We start from the raw sequence: 27,248 nt of genomic DNA on the forward strand, positions 1-27,248 counted from the left end.
TAATATATTAAGAATTTAATTAATAGAAATTGGAACATTTTAAATAGTGATGGGAGGGTAAAATTGAAAAGACCCCTATTTGCATTCCGTAGAAACAGGAATTTTAGGATTAAATTGGTACATACTTATAGAGAGTGGAAGCCACATACACAACCTATTCTGAATAAAGAGAGAATTGTTAGCAACTATGAATGTAGTGGTTGCAATGTGTGCCAGCAAAGAATAAGGGATATTAGGGTCTCATGCCAGGGGATAATGTAGTGTATTCAAGAATTGCCAGAGTAAAAAAAGTAGTGTATTTGAATATATGCCTGTGTGGTCTTTGTTATGTTGGAGAAACTAGCTGTGAATTGAGAGTGGGGGACAATGAACGTAAACTGGTCATTTAGAACAAAGACAAAACCTCCTTTGGGTGACTATTTTTTACATTGGAACATAAGGATTATGATTTATGCTGGTTTGTGCTAGAACAAGCAGAGGCAGGAAGAAGGGGAAACCTTGGCAAGATAAGGAAGGCCAGGGAGCAGTTTCTTATGTCCACATTCAATACATTTAGGGTCGGATTGAACAGCAGTATAGAGTGGGAGTGCCCCATTATTTTCTCACAAAGTATAAGATGTCACAGTTTGCATTAGGAGCAGATGCTGGCATTGTTTCTTTTATATTTTTCTCTTTATTTTTTTTTTTTTTTTTTTACAATTATGGCACCCGATGTGCAGTTTCATATGGCAGCAAAGAATTCGGCCTAGTGGTATTAGGTAATGTTTAGACTAATAAATAAAGATTAGGTGATAGATGCTAAATAGGGTTGTGGGGAGCAGTTGACACTTCAAGATAGCCATTTTTGAGGTATACTCATACCACCTATATATGGAGCATGTTATGAAGAAATGTGCTATTCCAGGATGGCTGTAAGGTATAGGGGCCATGCCCATTACATTCTACTCATTCATAATGCAAGTACGAGACAATGAGGATACGAGGGAGGAAATGCATATCTCAAAATGGCTGCCAGACTTGGACATGGATCTATTACAGTCTAGTGGTCAGCAGCATGTGCTTTGCTTTGCGATCTCTACAGTAGTGGGAGCTCAACAGATCGAATCAATTTGGTTCCTGAAATGCACCCAGCTCACCTGATCCATTTTTTTTTAACTACAAAAACGAATAAACAACATGAATAAGCTGAGGGGTGAAACATTATAGGGTAAGATGTGACAGGCTACGAGGGAAATGCTGGCCCCTGGGTATAAGTGGAATTCGGACATACTATTTAGAGGAGGTGGCCCACCTAAGGAGTGTTTTTGGTATGACAAACATGTCACATAGACAAAATGATTTAATTCAATATCTCAGCGAGTGGAAGTAGATACCCTGGTGTTTGATAATGGGTTAGGTTCATTATTATTATACACTATAAAGTAGAGTTATGAAGAACAACGGGATGGTGGAGTTGTGAGGCCCTAAGGGTGCATTATATTGACAAATCTTTTTAATATTTGTAGGTTTTTGGTGTGGAACATTATGAGGGGACTTGATTGAGTCCGTCCATAGATGATTAGGAGTGAAGCATATGCTAGAGGCAAGGGGGGCCCTTTGAGAATGGGGGTGGGCTAGATCTGTGTCTGACCGTATTTAATGGGAGTTAAGTTGATTTTACAAAGTTGGGATACCACTCAATATTAGATGTTCATCTGTGGAGAGATTGATTAATGTAATTTTCCAGTGGAAAGCGTAAGGAGGGCTTGGAGATTGATAATCCAGGTCTACAGGGGTATGAAGACAGACAATGACTTGAGTGGTGTCTTTATTCCTTCCGAACACAGTGGAGGTTATTTTAAATGTAACTAGATAGAATAGATCTTGGGGTTTGAAGTGAACCAGAAGGCATACAGCATCACTGGGAATAGAGGAAATAGTTGGCGAGTAAATCTGGTAACAAAAAGTCATTTGGATACATGAGTGTCAGTTAAGTTAGCATGAAAGATAGCTGCAAGAAGGGAGTCGCAGTACAGTATGTGGATTTGAGTGCCTTTTGTCGAATAAACGGGGAGTTTCTTTGAATACCTTGTTGGATTGATGTGCATGGTTATCCATTTAGGAGGAGGGTATTGAATCCTAAAATGAATTTTAGAATAAATTCTCTAATCGTATCTATTTTGAGTGGTTATGACATTGTACATGTAACAAATTGCTTGTTGTTTAAATCTTAGGTCATGATGTTTTGTAAATTGACTTATTGTTTTTGAGTTATTACATGAGATTGTGTTGGGGAGGAAATATCCATATATTTAGTTTCTGGAGATGGGGGTTTTGGTAAGTTATTTCCACCCAAAAATGTTGACGGAAATTAGAGGCACGATCTATGGACACTGGTGATCCTTAAATGTTATAGATTTAATTAATGGACACTTAGTGACAAAAAAGTAGACTGTATTTTTGGAAAGACTTATTTTGCGGTCTGAAAATATCTCCTTGTTTTATATATTTGTGCATGTGGTCGTTATGAGTATACGTTTTTGATTTTATGGGATTTTAATGTTATTGCTATTATAATGCGATTAAAGTCAACTTTTTTTTAATCTGCAGTGGTACTCAATTGTACTGCGTTTTAAGTATGTGTGAAAGCGTACAAACTGTGTGTGGAGCGTTTGCTTGAGGCTTTAAATTTTGCCTAGGGGAATATTTAGATTTTGGCAGCCACTGCATTTGTAATAAAGACTGTTCAAGCACCAATAATGTATCCCTTCACAGCACGCTCTAGGAAAATCAAGACTAAGCAGCTGCTTTCAGGTTCGCAGGTAGAGCAATGCAAACTGTTGCAGCAAGTCTGTAGAGGGAAAATATCTCTTTCCATATGAAGTGAAATTTTTTTTGCAACATACCTAGCATCAGTCCTAGTACACATTCAAATATGGCAAGATCTAGTCAGTTCCACAGTCAACTTAGATCTATAAAATGGTTTAAGAGTAAGAGGCTGATCTCGCCAGCTGGGCGGGTGCTGTTTGTGACTGTGTGGATGGGCTGCAACTAGTACAGATTCTGAAGGACTCCTGTGGATTGTGCAACCTCATGGTGATCATTGCTGGTAGGCTATCTGTCCACTAATGAAATCATGACTGATGTGACCAATACCATAACACTAATATTAGTAGCTTGGGGTTGTTTTACTTAAACATACATAACTTGCTACAGGAAAGGTTGGAAACCCAATTTTATATGTTGCATTCACTCATATACACCAGATTGTATAAATGTGAAGACTTTATTAAAAATACAATTAATTTAAAATACATTAAATTGAAATTAGTTATATACATTTTGAAGTTGCATGCCCCCATACACACTCCATTGCAGAAATATCAAAACTGAAATTTAATATAATTCATTCCAAAAGTGAAATCTAGTTGTTTTGCCAACTGCTTTTAGCTTTGCAGCACCACTAAAATAAAAAATATCTTTTTACAAAAGACACAATGGTGTTGTGCCATTCCACTGACGTACACGTCAGAACAGTTATGTGCCTCTGTGGAATGGTGCAAGCACCATTTGCTTTCACTTTTTAAATAATTATTTAAAAAAATCAAATTAAGAACCGCAGATATCTGGTGTTAGGGAGGATAACAGAAAAGGATGTGGGGGGGGGGGAAGGGGAAAAACTGCACACACAGAGCAGTGGGAGAAGCACATGTGCAAGAAAGGGCAACATGTGGAGGGGGGAGCAGACCGACAAGAGAGCATTGCAGGCAGGAGGGAAGAGAAGCACACAGATGAAAGACAGCATAACTGTGTTGGTGGATACAGCGAAGCACACAAGGGAGACAGGTCAATCACACATGCACTCTGGTGAAGTGCTTAGCCAAAAAGATGTTCCCAAAAGGCGAGCAGTGGAAGGACACAAGTAAAGAGGTTATGTTCCAGGGAAGGGAGAAACACAAGATGGCAAAGTCATCAAGTAAGAAGCAATCAAATGAGAGCGACATTAAAGTCAACAAATGACGAGCAATGGGGGCTTTAAGCCCACTCCAAGATCTTGGTAAGTTGACAATGTGACTCTTGCAACCAGGGAGAGTTAGCTGTTAGGCTCAAACTAAAAATGAAATGGCAGAAAAACACAGAAAATTACAAATATGAAAGTGTTTGTGACCAATAAAACATGACTGACACCACATCGAACACTATGTTTCACGCACTGAAATATACATTATAACACATTGCATGTCCCAAGCACACACAATGTGTGGACTCTATTTATAAGTTACAATAGTAATGTTTGTCAGGTGAGTAATACCAGTTCCCCTGTTCTTTTCAATGCATAGGTCTCCGTAGTATAGGATGAGATCTCCCAAGCAGAACTAGGTTTGTGTTATGAATCCCCAAAATATGCCAGTACAGTTACTAATAACTTTACATCTCATTTCAAGCTGTATTTTTTCTGAACCCTTTAAGCAATATGGTGAGAATGTATGAGGGGATTTCATTACAAGACCGGAGGCTACCATTATGCTATCACTTTTAATGCGTCACCAAGCAGCCGCATACATCATAAAGTAAGTGTTCCAAATAGAACGTTAACAATAATAAAAGGCATGAGCCCACAACATTCAGCCTCTTTTAAATGCGGCTCCAGGCAGATAAGTTCTCTTAGACACTCCTTATCTAACTTGCATCTATATTGTATCTTTTAACTTATTTGATGTATTTTGAAAGTTTTAACTTATTTGATGTATTGTATTTTATTTGATGTACACTACTAGACTTATGCTTTTCTATACTCTTATGTGCCCGCATAATCCTATGTACTCGTGTTCCCTTCACCTCACATATCCGCACTCTTAGGGCGCCCCACCCCACATCCGCTTCGTTTTGGGACCCCCCTCCCCCCCTCCCTCTCCCCCTTCGTTACCGTCCTTTCCACCTCGAATTTATGGAGGTTGGATCGTGACCTCGCGCTCAAGCCGTAAATAATTTTACTCTCGGCGCTCCTACCCGACTTCACTTTCCCCGCCACTCTGCTCTCATCCGCCCCAAGCCCGGTGTGATTCTGTTAATTTTGACACGGCTCACAACGGCGCCTCCCCGCTTCACTAAACTGGAGGAATGAACCTTGGCAGCGCGACGCTAACGTCGTCGTGTTGCCAAGGAGCATTCCTCGAATCCTCCTCCTGCCTTTCAGGCAGCATTGCACGCGTCAAGCGCGCCATGGCAACCAATACATAAACAACCTCCGGTGATCGCGCTCGAGCGCACTACGATCACCGGAGGACAGTTAACGAGCCAGACAGTTTTTCTTTCGCCACAGCCTGCCTTTTGCTCATACATATAAATAAGGAGACTGGAGAGTTATATATTACCTACTCTAATCAAATTCATATCTTAAACCCTGATTCATAAAAAAAGAAAAAATATAATTCAAATATAATTATAATTTATTAACCCCCATTATTATATTTATGAAAAAAAAAAAGGGAGAGAGAGAGAACTTGTACTTAAATATATAATTAATAGGAAAACAATACTCTATTCACCTTTCGCTCCTATCTTCACCTATCATGTCGACTCAGACGAAGCAGAGGCTAGCGCACCTACCCCCAATTTAAATAATGAGACTTTTAAGGACATCATTCACGAGGAAATGAGATCCTGTATGTTGGAGACCTTGTCTAAAGTGATTACTTCTAAAAGATCCTTCCTATCTGATGAGGATATTAACTCCCTAGACCAACATACTCTCCCTAACGAAGATCTCACTCATACAAGGGGAAAAAGAGCCAAAAAATGTAAAAACATAGAATTTTTCCCCAAGAGCACTGGAGGTCCTAGTACCTCTACTTTTACGGGAGGTCATCACACCTCTTTTTCCCTGGGTGTCCCTAGCGGCACAACATATAAAGGTGTCCCCAGTGGCATAATACATAAAGGTGTCCTCAGCGGCACAAAATATCAAGGTGTCCCCTGCGGCACAAAATATCAAAGTGCTCAAAACAATGACCTCGCTAATAATGATGATGATCTCTATATTGATGATGCCTCTGATTCACCCAATGAATATGTCCTAGACCTAGATCAAGACGATCTTGAGTTCAACTCTCTAGATGAAGACCTCACTCACTCCTCCAAAGATACCATCTTAGACCCCCTAGGTCAAGAGATGTTCTCTCCTCTTAACATTAAACATCCCAGGAGCTCAGAATGGATTCCTCACGATCCCGTGAGCAAAATCATAAACAAATGGTTAAGAAACCCCCTTGACAGGGATGCTCGGAACCTACTAAGAGCAGAATGTTCTCGACCCTCCATTGGAGATAAAACTTGCCAGACCCCAAATCTTGACCCAGAACTCATCAAGTACCTCTTCAAACTCGGAAGAGACCCTAGAAAGGGTATGGAGAGATCACTAAAAGGCTGCCAAGATAGGGTCCTTGACATCCTGGGCCCACTTGCAAGAATCATCGATATCACAGAAGAAAGCTACATTAATGGCACTCCCCTTAACACAGAACTCATTAGGGGACTTAGTCACAGAGCCCTCGTTCTGTTAGGCAACGCTAATGCCAGCCTAAATTCCGAGAGGAGAAGAGTAGTCCTCACCAAAATTAGCCCGAAGCTCAGTGACCTAGCAGACAAAGAACCCTCTATCAACCCTAAAGGCTTGCTCTTCGGCGAAGACCTGATTAAGACTCTAGGGAAATATGTCTCTACGTTTACAGCACTTGATAAAGCCCACCAAAACATGAAGAGAGTTTTTAATTCAAATAACCTTTTCGGGAGGGCCGGTAGACGGGGCCAGTCTTCCGGCCGATTCAACAGAAGGCCCTATCCTAGAGGAAGAGGATATGGCGGAAGGGGATTCACTCCCTCAAACACTCCCCAATTCTTTCCGCAAAGAGGAAGAGGATTTCGCTCCAGAAACTTCAGATCCTGCGGAACATCTATCGACAACAACACCCAAAGTGAGTACAATTCCTACCTCCCCTCCTCACCCCCTATCCCCCAAAGTAGGTGGGAGACTCAAACTCTTTTTGAACAACTGGAAATTAATAACCCAACACCCATGGGTTTTAAATACCGTGAGAGGATTCATGATACTTACCCAAACTCCTTACCAATCTTCTTTCCCAAAAGAAATGCCTCTTACTCTAGATCAGGAAAAGATTATAGAAGAGGAGATCTCCTCCATGCTTCAGAAGGGCGCAATAGTAGAAGTCCCCTTTGAGATGCTAAAATTTATAAGCACCCTATTCCTTGTCAAAAAGAAAGACAAAGGTTGGAGACCCGTCATAAATCTAAGAGCCCTCAACAAATACCTTGTTTACAGACACTTCAAAATGGAAGGAATTCACCTCCTGAGGGACCTACTTCTAGAGGAAGACTGGCTTGTAAAATTAGACCTAAAGGACGCCTACTTTACTACTCCCATGGCCAAAGTTCACCAACCCTTCCTTCAATTCCTATGGAAAAACCACCTTTTCCCATTCAAAACCCTTCCTTTCGGTCTCTCCTCAGCCCCCTGGTGTTTCACCAAGGTAATGAGATCAATCGCTTCATCCTTAAGATAAAAAGGTATTCGCATGATACTTTACCTAGACGATATTCTCATCCTCTCTCAGGACCACTGTCAAATCCTTCAAGACCTGAAAACTGTGATGGACCTTTTAGAAAACCTGGGGTTTATCATAAACAGAGAAAAGTCAATCCTTTCACCTTCCAAAAACTTAGAATTCCTTGGTTTTTCCGTAGATACCACAAAATGTCTGCTACTCCTTCCTCCAAAGAAAATATCAAAAATAAAGAAAGAAATATGACATATCCTGAAACTTCAAAAATTTCCCCTAAGGGAACTAGCCAGATTACTAGGTCTCCTTTCCTCTTCGATACAAGCCATCTTTCCGGGCCCTCTAAATTATCGTGCACTTCAGAGAGTGAAAGCAAGAGCCCTTCAATCGGGCCTCTAGACAACCTAGAGGCATGGAATGGGAAAGCAATTTTCGGTTCAACTCCAGAATTCGTTTTAGAATCAGATGCCAGCCTTCATGGCTGGGGAGCCTGTTTCCAAGGCCAGAACACTGGTGGAATTTGGTCTCTAGAAGAATCCTCACATCATATAAATTTCCTGGAATTGACAGCAGGTCTCTACGCCTTGATGAGTTTCAAACAATTCATTCAGGGCAGGTCCATCATCCAAAAAATGGACAATTTCTCCACCGTCGCCTACATAAATCGGCTAGGTGGAACCAAATCGGCTAGGTGGAACCAAATCTGCAGACCTATCCAATCTAGCCAAGAAACTTTGGATGTTCTGCTTGGAACACAACATTTCTCTAAGAGCCGAATATCTCCCAGGCAAATCCAATGTATCCGCAGACTGGAATTCAAGATTCCTCCTAGACTTCAGCGACTGGAAACTCAATGTTTCCGTCTTCAATTCCCTCAACAACTTCTAGGGTCCTTTGGAATTAGATCTATTTGCCAGTAGACTAACCTTCCAAATCGAGAATTATTACAGTTGGATGCCAGACCCGGGTGCTCTGGCAGTGAATGCCTTCCTGCAACCTTGGCAAGGCAGAAACAGTTACGCCTTTCCCCCCTTTTCCATTATTCAGAGGGTCCTCCAGAAAGTCAGACTCCATCGATGCTCGATCGTATTAATCACTCCCTTTTGGCCCTCTCAAGCATGGTTCCCAACTGCCCTAGAGATGAGCTACGACCTTCCTTTCCTAATTCCCTTCCTTGTGGACCTTCTTACAGACATAGACTGTCATCTTCACCCCATGGTTCAATCAGGGAAACTGAACCTTCTTGCCTGGAGAGTGTCAGGAGATCCAATGACCTCTCAGGACTTTCGTCAACAGCTTCAATTCTCCAGGGCGAATCTTGGGCCCCTGGCACACACTACCGATACAACAACATTTGGAAATCTTGGGTTCATTGGTGCTTGGAAAGGAACCTGGATTCCGTTCAAGCACCTATCGTTGACATAATCAATTTTCTGGTAGAACAATTCGAAAGAGGCCTTAGTTATAGATCGATCAATTGTTATAGATCTGCCATCTCCGCTGGTCATTCCCTCGTCAACGGTAAGACAATTGGTAAAAACGCAATTATCTGCAGAGTTCTCAAAAGCATCAGACTCAGAAGACCTCCTAGACCCAAATATCAATCCCTCTGGGATGTCAATTTAATCCTTGACCTTTTTTCAAACTGGCCTATTAATACGCTCCTAAACAATAAAAACCTTTCCATTAAACTCGCTACCTTACTTTGCCTAATTTCCTGTCGTAGAGTCTCCAATGTCAAAGCTCTTGAAATATCTAATAGATCTTATAACATGTTCGGAGTAAACTTTGATCTCTTCAAAAGAACCATGACCATGTCCAATTCCATCTTTTACCCTCGTTTTGATGCCTACCCTAAACTCTGTGTGGTTGACTGTATGAAAGAATACGATTCTAGAATGAATTCTCTTCGTCCTCCTACTGCGACGCAATCACTCATCTCCTTTGTTAAACCCCACAAACCTATCTCTTCCAGTTCTATTTCTAGATGGGTTAAAATTGTGATGAACCTAGCAGGTATCGACCTTAATATCTTCAAACCCCACTCTATCAGAGGTGCAATGGCCAGTAAGTCATTCTGGTCCGGAGGTAAGTTGGACGATATCCTCAAAGCTGCTGATTGGTCTAATGCTAGAACTTTTGCTCATCATTATTGCAAACCTATCCCGCGCATGTGTCCGACGTAGTATTACAAAGCTACCAACAAGCATAATGGTAGCCTCCGGTCTTTTAATGAAATTGCGATTCTCCTATTAACATGACCAGAGAATCTGGATTTCATTAAAGACATGGAGGCTAACATTATCCCTCCCTCCTCTTTCCCACTAGAGGTTTTTATGCTTCTATAGAAATTATCTGTTTATTATTCGAGATATTTAAGACATTGTTGACTTGACATCAGTCTTTTGCTCTTGTTATACTTGTACTAATCTCTTTGATTGCTCAAACCCTAGTCTTTTATTCTATCAATTTTTACTCACAAGATTCTCTTTTTTGCAGATATTCTCTAACGACTTCTGGACTCTAACTCTTCTCCTTCTTCATCCTGCCTTCGATGATGTTCTACGTTTTATCAAGATGTTACTTCATCCCTTCATTCCTTAAAGTTCAAAGGATTTTAACGAACTTATCCTGTTTTTTCGCGATTTTAAAGAGGCTGAATGTTGTGGGCTCATGCCTTTTATTATTGTTAACGTTCTATTTGGAACACTTACTTTATGATGTATGCGGCTGCTTGGTGACACATTAAAAGTGATAGCATAATGTTAGCCTCCGTGTCTTTAATGAAATCCAGATTCTCTGGTCATGTTAATAGGAGAATCGCAATTTACACTTAAACATATGCATAATTCTAGAAGTGAAGAGATCGCTGCAGGTAGATTTACCTTTGTGAATGTGATCTAGAAGTAATCCAGGATTAAGCCAGTGATACGCCTGAAATTCAAACGTAAGCCAGTAGTACTACACGAGTAAGACTCAGCTGCTCATAGCAAAATCTTTATGACCTGGGCCCTTTGTCTTCCATCAAGAAATTACTTTCTTTACATTTCCTAGAATGACAGTCCTCTTGCAGTTGCAGAGAATGATATTTCTGGCCCTTTACTGGCAGGATGTGAGACAAATGTTTTGGCCTGTGAGAGCATTAGTAGCTGTGGGCTTCTTTTGTTGATGGGTAGTAATAGAATTCAAAAGGTTACATTTAATGTTCAATTACTGCATTGTGGACATAATCTTTGTGTTTATGTTTTACTTTCTCATTCAATCAATATATTGTTTATTTCGGATTACAATCCATAAAACGCTCTTCAAAAGCATTGTAGAATACTGTTTGAGAATAATAAAATAACTTAAAAACAAGAGCATATTCTGATCACTAAATATAAACTATTACAACTTACTCACATTTACAATACTAATATAGCACTTTTAGCAGCATTCTAGCTATTGAAACAAGACAGTAGCACTCCAAGTTGAGAAACACAATAGACCTCAATTCGTTGTATATGCAGATCTTGACTAAAGCGTGTGAGGGCATGGACATAAAGCGATTTCACAACCCTCCCTCTCGTGGACCAGTAGCCTCAGCCTCAAGTGATTGTGCAGATATTCCTTCTAATCGTTTGCATATTAGCCAGGCTGCCTATGGATTCTTGGTGATACCAATCACAATCACTTCTCTTGTGCATGACCTAAGAATTCTCAGAGTTATATCCAGGGATCTAAGACCAATAAGATTGCATAATGGAATAATCCATTTCTTGTGTGGGCTTGATATGCAGTGCAGAAGAATAAAAAGTGGAAAATTGACTCAGAGGAGGTATTGCAGACCGGGCATGCTTTGTATGTGCTATAGGACGTCTCCCATTTAAATGTGAATTGGGCCAGTGGGAGTGTCCCATACCTGAACTTCAAGTACGGCTGTCTAGATAATTAAACTTGTATGGAATCGAGTGCTGCTTTATATGATGGCATAATCTTGGAATCAAGGAATTGGTCTGATAAGCTACCAGTCTTGTTTTGATCTTATCACCCCAAAAGTAATCACTGCATCGATCTTTAAGCTCTTGATGTGAATAGCAGGGAGTCGCTTCTGTGTTGGCCCCGTGATTTTTGAGGCCTAAGCATAAAGCATCTTCTATACATATAGCAGCTATTTAATAGTTAAATGGCCTGCTGTTTTTAAAAGCTTCCTCATTGCTTCCTTGAACGGCTCTAGTTCAGGTGTTGACCAGAGTCTGTGCCAAAAAATTAAAGGTCTCAACTTTTTGGTAGAGGAGGTCAGTCTGTAATTAGTTCGTCTCGATGCCCTTTCTTATTGATAGGGAAGATCTTGGCCCCTCGCCAGGAAACAGGGTTCGGCTCTCCCTTCAAAATTGCTCTAGACAGGATGTTTAAGTAGGTCACCCAGTTGCCCGGCTCAGAGACGTAAAGAACGACTGGTACACAGTCTTGGCCAGGCACCTATTTGGCAACAGGTGATTTGAGTGCAGTAAGTGAGTCAGTATAAGATATCTCAAGGGCGTCTAGTTAACCTGGGTTTTGCCCTGGGAAGGACTAGTCATACCTTTGCTGTTCCCCTCAGCTTTTGCCGGGGAGTATAGCTTTTTGAAACGATCAACCCACAATTCTGGTTGTACATGAAAGCAACTAAACCAATAGGTAAGCTGCTGCCATGCGCAATAATACTCCAGAATATATTGGAATCTCGTGTTCTCGCTGAATTTAGTAAGTCTGCCCAAACCTATTTTTTCAGTTGACTTGTCTTGCTTTAGCACTCTTGTAATTCCCTTGTGCCTTTTGATTTTATACAGGCCAAAAGAAGTGTTTTTACTGATCTGCATTGTGTGTTAAACCAAGGGTGTGGTTGTTGACTAGGATTTTGTTTAGCCCTCCTGGCTTCTTTTGATAAAATGTCCCTTAATTTTGCGAATGGTTATTATTGATTTTTGGGGGCACCACAATCCATTAGTTTACCCCTTCTTCTCCAGGGCATCACACACATTCATATACACTTTACTTAAGATGTTTGGCCTCCACAAACTCACACTTTAGGGACTTTTTTGTGTTTTTATACAGCAATATTACCCAAAAGGCAAGGTTTTACTAATTCAGGGGTGGGGGTAATCAAACCAGATAATTCAAGAACCGAAGCGCTGTGGTCGCTATCCCATCTTTCTAGGACTCTCATATCTACTATGCTTGACCAGAGAGACAGCTATAGAAGGGCATAATCAATTCTGTGTCCACTGTTGGCTCGATTTTATGTGGAAGCGCCCTGTTAGTCCGATAGGGATCTACCATTACATGCACTTATCCCACCTCTTAATGAAATGCCCAATAATTGGAGGGCAAGGGTTGAGCTTCTAGTTGTTTTGGTGATGACAGATTTTGGGATTGACCACTGTCCATCTTCCTCGTCTGTTAGGGATGTGTCACCATTGATCAGTGGTTTGAATGTCAGATTAAAGTCCCCAACAACTGTCATAGGCGCTTCTGGGGGGAAAGATACTCAACTGAATGGCTTAGGAGTGTGAGAGTTGGTGATTCTCTTCAGGTGCTCATTTGTCTATTGTAGATATTGAACAAATAAATGCGTTTGTAGTCTTTGCACACTGAGAGACCATGTAGGTCAGGTGTTGAGCCTGGGAGCACCTTTATCTCACAGTCTAATGAGTTTTTGATCCAGACAGTTAGGACTCTAGCTGGGCGACCTCTGACTTGTCCAGTAGCCGGACAAAAGAAGGTTGAATACCCACATCTAAAAGTGGGCCCCACGCACCATGTTTCCTGGAACGCACAAACATCTAAGTTGCCAATAAAAGACCCCCACTGCTGGTCAATAAAATTGGATTTTAAGCCTGCCAAGTTCTAGGATAAAACGCGTCTTTAAGAGGAGAGTTTTGATTTGGGTTTATTCCACCTTCTCCATACTTCCACCCAGTTTAGATGCCGTTCTTACCAGGTTATAAGCCCTGGCGGCTTGGAGATTGTCCAACAGTACTTTCTCATTCATTTTTATACATTGTTTTCAACATAACTGATTTGTAATTTGCAACTATTCGCCAACTCAGTAGAACGTAGGGACTTATTTTCTGAGGCAAACATTAGGCTAATGTTCTAGTGTGGTCAGATAGCAATGAGGTTGTCTACCTCGTGATATTTTTTTTGTCTTAGAAGTATGGCATCACACTGCACTCAAGACTAATTACTAGTCATCGAAATACAACCTCATCATTTAACAATCATTTAGTTATGGCGGCTGTTATGCTTCTTTTATGACTAAATTGGCTGCTTTGTACAGAATCTAGTGATTTAAGTAATTTTAATCTATGTGTATTTGTTATAGTTTATGATTAGAACAATATCTATTCATAAATAAAACATTCACTTTGCCATTTAACAATATTGTGTACTTTTCACCGTCACTCTTACACTAATGGAGTATGCACATTTTAAACTAGTGCTACTGCTTCACATATGTTCCTCTTTAGATGCTAGAAAATAACTTTATTTACTGCAGCCTTTTTAAGTCTAAACTATTTTTTCCAGAACATGAGGTCTTACTCCATATTGGATTGGAATCCCATCACTCCCTACCTACGATATTTACTTTCACTTGGAGAGGTAGAAAAGAAAGGTGTCTGCATTTAAAGGTCTTACCTATTCAATCAGTTGATCGTTTTGGTTCATTTAAAATATGTTCGAATCTACCAGTTAGGGAATAAGGATGTTCAAAGTCTTATTCTCAAGGAGAACTCAAAGGCTGCATAATGCACTATTCAGAACCATGTAATCTAGCCCATCACATAGGGGATGACAACAACAACCTGTGTGCCCTACAAATGTAAAGAGGATGGGCCACAAATCTTGGGAAATACGGAAATTTAAAACTCCTCACTTTAATAAACATACAGGCTGATGTACCCATTTTTTAAAGATTCTCTGTACTTGGCATTTTTGTTACTAGAAAAGAACAATGGTTTACCGCGGCATAGTATGACCATGTTAGTTCTTAATCAGCTATCTGCTATTAAGAGTTCAAGAGTGGAAAAAGACTTCAAGAGTGAAAAAAGGAAGAAGCACTTAGGTCAGTGGTCGCTCCTCCACTAGGCGGGGCGGACTGCTCTGTTCTCAGAGCAGGGGGTGAAGTGGTTTGCCCAAATTGAGTGGGCATGAATGTTTTGGCGGCCGTCTCGGGCCGGCCAAACAGTTATACACACTTTGCATGTTCACCACCTAGGCTCATTTCATCCTGGGTGGAGAACATGCCCAGGATCCCACTGCCTGGCTGAGCCACGAACCATGGCGCTCATACCAATTCCAATGCTGCATTGGGATTGGTTATGGAAAGCCTGGGTGCTTTCTGCTTCCTGTTCCGGCTGGGAGAAGTGACAAGCAGAGACAGAGGACAGACAAAGCAATCAGGTACCTTTTTTATCTTATTATTTACACCCTCACACACACCCCCATCCGTGCTGGCCGCCACTTACTTAGGTTATGTTCACAAGAGATTGTCTGACAATTCAGATTCAATCACTGAAAGACTATAATATGGATAGGCAGGGAGACTTCCCAATATGGATCAAACCAAACTTAGGACACCGACACAAGCTGACCGCAAGATTGCCCTCAACAAAAAAACAACCAATTTAGCAGCACTAATTTGTATACTCCCAACAAATGCCTATATTTTCGAATGTTCTCTCACTTCTTTTCCTTTTATTTTATATTTTGAAAGAGACCTATTGTGTTACTTTTCATGTGTTGTTTTATTCATAATCTGCAAATAAAGGAATAATGTCCAAAACGGGCTAAAGAATTTTTTTTAAAAAATTCTCATTCATTTATGACAAAATAAACCTATCATGATGCCTGGTAAAAGAGATCAGTTAACTGTAAAGGCATGTTTGATGGATATATATTTCTATCCAGAAAAATAATGCGCCCAAACATGGGTGTACTATACAATTTCTCAGTTTTACACTTTCATTTTCCAATTAGGGAGAAGACTGACTAAATAACAGTGTTCCCCAAATTATTAAGGCCCAATTAGTAACAACTAAAATATGTGTGAAACAAACAATTCTGGTAAGAGGGCAAGTTTCTTTACAAAAAGGCAACAATCTATTCTGAAACATTTCACTCCAGAAGGAACCAAATTGGAACTTAAGAGTCCGCTGTTAACACAAGTCCCCCTGCTCTGACAACTGCCACGTGGGTGGAGAGAAATTGCTGTATACTGTGCCTGATAACACGTCTGGGTCACACAAAATAAGTGCCCTCACCACTTAGATCGGAGGAGCTCGTAGAAAGAACAATGTAGCAGCTCAACACAGTTGAGGAGTGGGACGATGGTTGATAAAGGAGACATTCCAAGTGACAGAATGCAAGAAAGTTATAAAAATCGGAAAAGAGACATAAAATTCAAAGAAATAGGATGTGAGATAGGGAATAAAGAAATGCAAGGAAGAACGAAAATGAAAGATGAGATGAAGCAATAAATCTGAAAAAAGGAAAGAAGGATGGAAAAAATGAAAAAAATAAAAAAGGAAGGAATAAAGTGAGGAGAAAACGGACGACTTGCACAGGGAAAGAAGTGTAGGATAGAGGAAGAAAGGAAAATAGGAGGAGAAAAGTAAGAAAATTGAATGAAAAGAGAAGAATGGATGAAATAAAGGAACAAGGAATGGAAAAAATAAAAGTAAGAAAGCATAATTAAGAAGGAAGCGCAGAGAAAGAGAAAAGTTTGAAGGAAGGAAGGAAAAAAGCAACAAGAAAGAACAAACAAAAAAAATGTAAGAAAGTAGTAAGGAAGAATGGAAGTAATAAGGAAGAAAGCAGCAACGGTATAAGAAAGAAAGCAAGGAAGACAAGGTGGCAAATAAGAAAAGGGAAGATAAAGTGTGAAAGGAAAGAGGAAAGAAAAACAGAAGGGAACAACGATGGAAGGAAAGCAGAAAGAATGGCTAAGAGAAAGAAAGAAAGGAAGTAGTGGGAGTAAGAAATGAAAAAGAAAGGAAGAATAAAAGGAAGGAAACAAAGAAAAAGCAGAAATGATTAATAAAAGATAAATATTAAGAAAATTAAAGTCACTAAAGAAAATCAGAGAGTAGGAAGAAAACAGGAGACATAAGAAAGGGAAGATGAATGCAAAGGAATCAAAGAAAGTGTGAAGGATGAAACAGTAAGACAAGAGTAACATTAAAGAGTAAGAATAATTATATTGGAAATCCCTGGTATAAATCTGGCTCTAGAGTAAGGTGGCCATCCTGCGCATATCTTCATCATCCTTAGCCCATTTTCTGGCCCAACTCTGGCTTAGTGGTGACCAGCTCTATCATATGAAGCTCAAAGTTCAGGCTTATAGTATATTGGACAGAAAAACGTTCAGTTTATAAGCAATTGTTTTCACAGTTTACTTGGGGAATGACTATCCAAACCTAGGGAGGATAGGGCTTGCTGAAGGGCGGTCCTGTATTGGAGTGCTGTCGGTGGAGATTACCCAGCCCTACTGCTGCTGCCCTGTAGATTGTCTTCATTTCCTGGACACCATAAAGGAAAACAAAATTGCGTATTTTCCTTGAGTACACAAAACAACCAAAGTAACATGACTGCTAGGACCTTCTCTTTAAGACTCTTCAACCTCTGGCGAGGCACAGCTGGAGGATCCTTTAATGGAAATATCAGGAGTACTTGCAGTGTATACAGAATAATTCACCATAATATTGTGTCTCCCATTTATGGTTGGATGCATTCACATTGTTTTTATTCAGTTACAACTGACTGCTGGCCTTAATGCAGGTTGAATAACCAATGCCAATTCCCGCTTGTTTGGAGTTTTTGGAGCCAAAATATTGTCCTATAGCCTTTTACTTTTATCTGATCCTGAGAGCTATCCATTTCTGAGTTCTGTGTGCTACCCATATATGACTTGCTGTATCTATGCTCCACTGAATTTGTCAGTGCTATGCATTCCTGCGCTTGAAATACCTACCCATTCCTGAGCCTACGAGCTACCCATACTGAAGCCTGAAGGCATTAGTTTTTACTGAGCATTAAATAGCAGTTTCTAAGCCTGTCAATGATTCCAGTTTCAAGTTTAACAGCTAGAACAGTTTAAATCACCATTAAATAGTTAAAAACAAGCAAACAAAAGTAGGTTAAATAAGAGTCACTGCAAAAATAAGTTTAGAAAGATAAAAATCCCATAATTCTAAATTAAATGCATACAAGTACAATGTCAATTAAAATCAATATATTTACAGAAAACAAGAAAGGCGCTGCACCCCCTATCAAAATAGAATTAAAAACAAGCTGGTAAACTCATTTTTACTAGAACAAGTGTATGGGTAAGTCCTTAAATTGATTCATTCTTTCGCGAGTCTGAACATTCCCTCCCTCAGCATGTTTTCAGCCTCTTCCTGAGTCTGCAAACTTAATTTCCTTCTTCAGTTGCCAATTCATGAGTTTATGAATTAATGCTGTTTGACTTAGTCCTGACCCCGGATCACCCTATTCCTATTTGAACTATAAAAAAAAAATTCTGTCCAAGAGACCACTTCATTTACCTTGCCATCCTAACGCATAAAGAAAATCTAAGTACATTCACATATCTGTAGGTGTAGGGGGGGTTTTATCATCTATTGGTTTGATCACTTATCATTAAAACTTCTGCTCAGACTACTGGGTCTCATAATTGCGACCAACAGCATTTTAAATGCCCATATACACCTAAGGAATTAGGCCATTTTAGTGTCAATGAACAACATTATTCTTTTAATTGGTGGCTACCCTAATTTTATGGGACCCGTACCATTGCTTGTTCAGTCTGTGACCTACCTCTACAGAGCAGTTTACTCATCCAGGGACTCTTTTCACCTCTTTGGTATGGAATGATCCACTGCAAATCCATGAAGGAAGAGAGTGGAGTCGTAAAAAGTAGATTGCTCCCAGACATTCTTGTGACGCTCGGCCATCAGGGGAAACAATATACTACGAATCGTTTTACACGCTCTCTAACTTTTAAAGATTGCCAAAACCAACGGGGAATTTGAATGACTTGAAAGCTTTTCTACCTTCCATCCCTTTGACTTTCAATTCCTTTCTGCGTATTCATTTTGCGACACTTCAAAAATTCACCTAAACTCCAATTTACCCATTATCTTTGCCAAAAGGCAAGCAGCTGGAAACAGCATTGGTTAAATTGACTGAAGGCCAAGTTTATGGCACTTGCATTTCGTCATACATTTTTTGCCACACTTTTGTTAAAAAGATTGTTCGCATGAACGTTTCTCAGAGCGTTAGTTCCTCCTATTAACGTGAAACTGTCTTATGCTTTACCTATTTTATCTGTAGGTTTTATCTGTGCACATTTTCATAAACATTGCATACTAAATAACAGTTAGGGACACTACCCTCATTTTTCGCAGCATCGCTTACCTTTTTCATTTTCACATTCCTGATTGTGAAGCGGCGAACTGTGTAGCATGCGTGTACTTTTGTGCTCTTCAGGGTGACAATTACATTTCCATATTCTTCACTGTTCTCCGTGGGCCAGTACTGATCACATTTTCTCTAGCAAAAGAAAAAGCAGCATAATTCATTGTGCATATCTCCATTCTAAGTGCCATGAATGCAGGCCCAGAGTACATACAGCAATTCAGCCCCCACTTGACACACACTTTACGGGGAGATGTAATAGCAGGCTAGAAGGTATAGTGAAATGCCATGTACCCATCCCATTGTAATGTCTGCATTAAGAGCCATCACCGCGAGTGCAGACCCTGCCTGGGCGAGATTACCTGTAAAAGGGCACATCCGTAGAAGCACTTACCCTTCCCTTTTCGACAAGGTTAGTGATCATGACGATGATTCCAGTGTTTTGCTCCCAAATCATCCTCCAGAAGTCTTCAAATGTGGGCTTTAAAGGTCCCTGGGTAGCAATGTAGGCTTTTGCTTTGTTGTATCCCTTCAAAGACAACCGAGATATAAAGGCCAAAGCTATTTCTTGGCAAACTCGATTAATAATTTACAGAGAGCAGGAAGAATGCTCATAATAGACTGAAATGCATGCAGGTCTGTCAATGTGCTTGTCATGCGGGGGGTGATGGCGGGTGGGGGACGAGAAGGGGCGCAGAGGGAACGTTCTTCCAACTAACACAGGCTCTATAGTTAACAAACAGAAATTGGTCATGCAATAAAGAGAAGCGCCATGAAAAAAGCTTCGGACTTACATCCACATAGTTGGCATTAATGAATTCACTGTGCTTTGAGTCCTTTCCTGGTAAAGGTCTTAACTTTACTCTGCTGTGATCATCTACAAGAAAACAGAACATAAAAAACAAAAAGCTTCAAAAAGTTTTCATTCATGAATGCATTAAGTGCTGATCATTCAGTAATTTAAATCACGGTTTAATTTAACATGCTAGGAATAATGGCAGACGTAAAAAAACACATGTACGTCTTTCTGCTTTTCTGTAATTCGTGGAAGGATCAACATGTGGCCAGGGGGGCGCAGATGTCTCAGGAATACTGACCATTACCCAACACTCCAATGTCACAAACATGCAGTGACCCATTTATATTTATTTGGGTTAGGGGTTGTAAGACCCCTGGCCGTATTTATGATCATTTTCACACAATGAAAAACATTGCATAACATTTTACACAGTAACCACATTATTTACATCTAGCTTACAAATGTGACCTATCCTTAACAGACTTTTGGGAATCACCTAACCAGAACTAGCTTGTCCAGCAAAATATTCCTTAACCGTTCCATATGAGATCAAGACTGGCTCTGCCGCTTCTTTTTACCTCTTCCTCCGTCCCAAAAGATGGGGGCTCACCGTAGAGGAGGGGCCCACCTTCCCTCTCGCCTCCCTACTGGGAGGTCTCCCAGCTCGGAAGTTCTTGTGCAGGGGGCCCGGCTGCCCTTAGGATACCTACTGCAGGCACCCCCTACACCCAGGTTTGTTGTCCCCAAAGGGCCAGTGCTAGATTGTGTCCAAATACGCCTGCGCGGGTGGGCAATGGGTAAGGACTGGGTGTCAGCAACCGCCAAGAACCCCCGCGACCCTACCACCTCATTTTGACCTGGTGGCAGCACCCCTTGAAGTGTCCAGGGACGCAGATGTTACAGATGGTTAAATTTGGTAAAACAGGATGCCATAAAAGGCCTTCCCCCCCAATCTTGACCTCACCCGCCAAGCTTAAATACTACAATTCAAGAGAATGCAATACAGTGACTGCTAAATCAAAGAGAAAACAAAACAACCTGATATTACATACCAAACCTACGTCCTGATACATCACTAGCAATTATCATTAAACCTTCATCGCCCAAAACCCCTGTAAACGCACCCTGTGGGTCTAGGCAATGCAGCAAAGAGGGGGCCCACAAACAGGTGGCAGCACGTGGTTCCTGCGGGGGTGACGCATCCTGTCCACGGTGACCGCCTCTTCCCTGGCCGCAAGCAGGAAACCTGCTCGCAGCTGCTTAAATAAGGCAGGATGGGCTGACCTCGCCCCACTCGAGCAGATGGCCCCCGGCTCATCACCATATCGCCGGCTCTCCCGAGATGGGGTGAGCCTCTGTTAATAATCGAGGTACCACAGTTTTGCTGCATCTTTTTGATTGTGACCTTCTAAGCACTGCAATCGTTAGAAATGGATACAACTTTGGCGTAAATCCCAGCTGATGTTTTTTCGTAAGTACATGTGAGAAATGTGGAGTATAATAATGAATGGGTTGAATTAGAATTGTTAAGCAAAGGTGAGCTTTGTGTTGCCCAATCATCTTGAGGAAGCAAGAAACAAAACCAACAATGTTTTCTCCTGGTGGTAATCAAGTGATAAGGAGGATGCTATTATTGGTGGTTGCATTTAAGACAGCATTCTTTTAGGGCGTGATTGTCAGATTTTATTTAAATAAGACATGCCTTGTTCTAACTCTGAATTAACTGATGGGGGAAGGGATTGGCACTCAATGTTATCAATTGAGGATTGAAGAACACGTGTAGCTATCCAGCATCCATGCAATCATGAAATAAATTAACTCTTTGCAGTCGAATTCTAGCTTTAAATTGTTCTCGGTTGTAGCGGACCAGCATCCATGAAATCAATGTGAATTCTAGATTTACAACGTTCTGGATCACATAAACAACTATGTATTAGGAAACTGAAGCTATCCTTGCAGAATGGATCTGAGCAGTGAGGTTCATTCCTGATGGCTTTGTATTCTGTTCCTGTGGCATTGAGTCCTTTTCTATTAAATAGCAATTTTGAGTACAGATTAGAGTCTCGTCTGTTTTCCGACAATGGAATTCTGTATGTAAACTGGGTGTATTTAAAAATCTAACTTCTGCATGGAAGTGTTGCAGGAGTCAGCTTTATGACTACTCCTCTCTACTCTAATCAATGTAAATAAATATTGGAATATCCAGTGGACTCTCATTGTCCTCTGCACGCATGCAGATGTTAGCTGAATCTGATTTTACATACATCATGCTCCAAGAGCATTATCAAGCAGATCTCTGCATTAGATAAGAGGCTACAGCAGCTGGTGGACATGTGGACATCTCCATGAGTTGCACAAGAATGCAACCATGCCTAATGCACACCACGTGCGCTGGGCTGTGATTTCCATGTAGCGATATGGGAAGATGACTGCATCTATGAAGGGGGTGGGGTGTTATTCAGGGACTTCATCCCCCGCGCGGAGTTGACTATCCCACTAAAATATTAAGGGAGAAGGTGAGCTTCAACACGTAAGACAGAAGTGAATGAGTGAGTGTGCGTCTCTGCCTGCGATGCATTCGCTGTAGGGACACAGCCCACACCACCAGTGTGTTGCAGACTCATGCTTTGAGATAAAGCATAGTTTGTAGCATCCTACCGCTCTGCAATACGGCCTACTGACATGAGTACATTATGAAAACCACCCATGGAAGGGAGCAGTCAGGGTATTTTAGTAATTAGGAAATCAGTCACAGAACTGCTTTGGCTAGATTCTGGCCTGCCATGGAAAATCACTAATGGCTATGGTGCATTAACACATTAGATCTTATAGAATAGGCCATGCAGTAACTGCGGCAATATACAGTTGTACTGGTGTAATACATTAAGTACATCATCAAATTCAGGTAGAAGACCCAGCATCCGTAATAGGAATTTGCAGAGGAAGCCTCCCCACTACATCATTTAATGTTGGTAAGCCCATTCGGAACATTAATATACTTCAGGGTATCCTTTCTTCAAACCGCAAACTAAAATGTTGGTGGACACTTGATATTTCCAAGGAAGTTCCACGTCACTTAATAAGGTTCATTTGCAAGCTTACTGAATGGACCACTAAAGGTGGCAATCACATGTGCGACATTTACCAGGCAAAAAAAACAAAATAGAAGACTTGTGTGATGATAGTAGAACAAAACACGGATGTCAGAAGTGCAAAGGAGAAGGAAACATAACGTTAGCCAGAACAGAAATGTATTTAACAAAAATAACAGCAATGGAAAATAATCTAACAAAAACATACGAGATTTAGCCCACATGTACTAACTGAAAAACTATGTGCAAATGTAGAGTGCTCAGAGAGATCATTACAGCGATCACACACTGATGTAGTTCTGGCCTCGATAACGTAATCTAGGCGATATGTCTAATCAACACCCTGACTCTGCTGCAGATTCGGTCAAATAAATTGGAATTTGATTGCTCTGAGAAACCAAGGGAGACAGGCAGTCCACGTCTATCTCCCTGCACGTGGAATAGTGGCTGCCACACTTGGGGTGCTATCTTAGGAATCCATCAACCGCAGTGTTAGAGTGACTGCCATGGTGTATGACTTCTCAAATGTCTTGATAATTATCAGTACTGAGTAATTGCCAGCAAGATCAACTAGTGGGTGTGCCATGAAGAGAAACAGTATCACACTGATAATTTGTAATGTTTAAATATGGAAGAGAAGGTAGAAAATGAAGATATAAATGATCGTGACATTGAAAATGAGGTACGTTAAAAGCAGACCATAATGTAGAAAGGAAAATTGAAACCGAGACGCCACTTATTTTTCTTCAAGACAAATTATGTATAAATACTGTTGTGTATATATTTGAAGTTTCAAACAACTCACAGGAAGTGCAAAAGCAAGATATATCACAAAATGTTGTGCTAACCCCATTGAGAGTATTGCATGTTGTTCAACATTGATCTCATATCTCAAAGTTGGCAAAAAAATATTTATATTCGTTACATCCAAGAGCAAACGGGCCTAGAATGCGCATTTTACAACCTAGGTAGTGTTGGAGAGTCCTGATTTTATTAGCGCGATGGAGGTAAGTACTATGCTTAATTTTCTTGTTTTAATCCACATGGCAGCCAGGGTATAAAAAAAAAAAGACTACGATTTCCAACATCCAATAGGAAGTGAACAACCAATAAAAGAAAGGTATACACCATCAAACAAGCAACCTGCATACTTTCTTGGATGAGAGTCGAGTCAAGTCAAGCTTTATTCGATTGCTATTTCATACAATCATAAAAGCACATGTAAAAAACATATATAAGGTTAAAAGAAGACATACTATATACATTGCTAATTCAATGAGTTGTACATTAAGTAAAAAGTCATTTAAAAACTGTGAAACTATTAAAAGAAATAGCAGTACAAAACAAGAATCATCGAGTTAAGTTCAACAATACAAAGGTACCCTTTGATCCCGTGTGACCTTTAGACTTGAATTGCCATCCTTTTCCTGAGGTTGACTACGTGCTTTAAAAACATTGCTATCTTTCAGGTAGTACGTACATTGTCTAAGAATTGCAAAGCAATGAAAGCGGTCCTACATTGTCTAATCCCAAAGCATTTTAGGATAGGAAGGATCTACACTTTTCTCAATTCTCTATAGAATTTACAAAACAACAACACATGTATGGTGGATTGCTCTGACAGATTATCACATGAACATAGTTGCAATTGTCTGGTCCAATCGTTCATTATAGGAAAACTGACAATTCTGTGGAAGATCCTCAGTCTGAATCTAGTTAGTAAAAAAATGATCATAACCACCGGGAACAACTTTCAAATATGGCTGAATATTAAAAGTAGTTAAAATCGGTTTATTCTGCTGGACGCTAAGCTTTAAAATCTCCGATGACAGTCTTATGGCGTCCAGAAAGTGGAGCCCCTCTTTTTTTAGATCCTTTCTCCTGATCTTATTTAAACTACTTGGGTCGGTGAAATACTCAGGATGTCCGAGATCCTTTGTGAAGTTGCGGATACATCTTATCCATGGGATCCTTAAAGCCCCTTCCAGCTTCAAACTATCCAACAATATATATCTCCGTTTAGCTTGTTCTCTATTTTAATCCATATTCTACACAAAAGAATGGGCTCGAGTTTATTAAGGTCTGATATATGTGTCAGTCCCAATTCCGCATGACAAATATATGAGGATGTGCTAGACGGGACAGACAAGATATAGCTCAAGAAGGTATTTTCTATTGTTTGTAGCGGGAAGGGGTTAGCAAGGCCCCATACCCCTGCTCCATACATTGCTGTGGAGACACATTTGGGTTTGTATATCTTAGTGAGCTCCACAAGGTGTCTCCTACCCAGTTTCCTTGATAAGTGTACAAGGGAAGTAGTAGTTCTTGCAAAAGCAAGTTTTTTTGCTGATACGGCTTGAGCCCAAAGACCTTTTTCCTCAAAGAGTGTTCCAAGATATGAAAAACTATTTGCGGGCTCAACCTTTTGTCCGTCCAAAAACATGTGCTTGCATCTTTGACTTCCACGCCCACACCTCATGACAAAGGTTTTGGAAATATTAACCTTAAGACCCAGACCATTCATGAAGTTAGAAAAATTGTCTAAAACCCTCTGTAAGCCTACTTGTGTTTGAGACATTAAAACCGCATCATCCGCATATAGGAGGGTGGGGATAGGACATCCAGCTATCTGCGGAAAGTCATAACTGTGCTTGATTAATACTTCTTCTAGACCATTGATATAAAGATTAAAAAGAAAGGGGGCCAGGACACAGCCTTGTCTGACCCCCCTCTTAATAAGGAATGGGGCAGTGAGTTCACCACTCAAACTAAATCTGATTCTGCCCTGGGCATTATTATATAGGCGCCTGAGGAAAATAATTCATTGAGCTTCCACCCCCATCACCTCGAGAATCTCTCAAAGCTTCTTGTGTTGCACAGAGTCAAATGCTGCGGTGAGATCCACAAAGGCTAAAAACAGTCTGCCCCCTTTCGCCCGCGTATATTTTCCGATAAGAATGGCTAGGTTTAGGCTCTGCTCAGTTGTTCTCAGGCCCTCCCAAAAACCATACTGGATGTCAGAGGACTTTGTTTTCCTCTGCCTAGGCCTGTAATCGTTCTAAGATAATTCGGCCCACAACTTTAACCAAAAAGTCCAACAGTGAAATGGGCCTGTAACAGCCCGGGTCCTGACGATTACCTTTTTTAAAAATGGGCACAATCACTGATTCAGTCCAGGTACCCAAAAAGGGAGCAGAGCAACATGCATTAATTACCTGGGTAACAATAGGGCCCCATAAGGACAAATTAGCCGTAAACAAATCAACCGGCACTCCATCAGGGCCGGGTGCTTTGCCCCCAAGACTTGCGGAGACTGCTCGCTTTACTTAATCCAGCGAAAAAGTCAAGATTACAGTGGTGTATATTAAGGTCCACTGAAAATTCCTCAGTACTGACTTCAGGATTATCGGCAGAATCATAAACTGTAGTGAAATGGTCAATCCATTCGTCCTCGCCGATTGCGATTTCCATGGACGGGCCATTTTTTGGGATCAAAAAAGGTGCTTTGACAGCTTTCCAGAAAGCCGAGCTGTCGCCCATTGACGACGTTTTGAACAGATTTCCAAGCTACATTACGTAGGTCAATTTTCCTCATCTTGAGAGCCAGTCTATAATCAACTCTAGCCTGCTTCACAGCATTAGGGTTTCTAGGGGTCTCGTGCAGTACTTTTTTTAGGTACTTATACTCTTGAGTGCACTTAGTATCAAACCAACCCTCGGTTTTCCCTCTATTTGAATTCTGCACATGTAATATCTCCCTCACTGCTGTTGAGATCTGCTAAAAGGAGGCCAAAATATTGGCAGGAACAGCTGTGTCAGATAAGCAAGTCTCTACAGCTATTTTACATTTTTCTATCACTTTCTTTGTAACCAAAATAGGGTCCACTAGTGACCAGCGCAAGGTATAACCGTTTATCTTTTCCAGTGTAATATTCGATATCGCCTGGTCAGTGTTATCATGCCTCAGTGTCTTAATGGCAGTGATATGTAGTAGCATAGTGGGAAATGGTCACTAAGTGAGATATCTATGACAGAAAAAGAGCGAAGTTTAGAAGCATGATTATTTGTCAGAAGTACATAGTCTATGGTACTATATAAGCCTCTTCCATTGAAGGTAAAGCCCATAGGGGCTGGTCGATCGCAAATTTTGTTTGCAAAACCTAAATCTAGGGAGAATATAATTTCGTTACACAGCACAGAGTGACAGAAATGGGTATTGCTAGTGCCCTCTTCATGTGTTAAACCGCACTGCTTTCCATCCTCAGTGGAGCATAAAGAAAAATGAAAGTCCACTCCTACAATAACCATTGTGTCTTTTACGCTCTTATTACATATAGACCTCACATCCAAACTCGGTTTTGT

At 40.6% G+C, this 27,248-nt stretch overlaps 1 protein-coding gene across 6 annotated transcripts in view; it reads right to left on the reverse strand.

Annotated features, from left to right (window-relative positions):
* Positions 1-27,248, reverse strand: part of PTPRG (protein tyrosine phosphatase receptor type G) — a 1,080,885-nt gene that overhangs the window by 84,762 nt on the left and 968,875 nt on the right. For all 6 annotated transcript variants that reach the window (XM_085624730.1, XM_085624729.1, XM_085624728.1 and 3 more), the window contains 3 exons: positions 19,790-19,872; positions 19,390-19,524; positions 18,996-19,130 (listed from right to left, as the gene is read on the reverse strand). In XM_085624730.1, the coding sequence (XP_085480856.1) occupies positions 18,996-19,130; positions 19,390-19,524; positions 19,790-19,872 (353 nt within the window). The remainder of the gene's footprint in view (positions 1-18,995; positions 19,131-19,389; positions 19,525-19,789; positions 19,873-27,248) is intronic.

The sequence above is a fragment of the Triturus cristatus genome, chromosome 9 (assembly GCF_964204655.1).
Source record: "Triturus cristatus chromosome 9, aTriCri1.1, whole genome shotgun sequence".
NCBI lineage: Eukaryota > Metazoa > Chordata > Amphibia > Caudata > Salamandridae > Triturus > Triturus cristatus.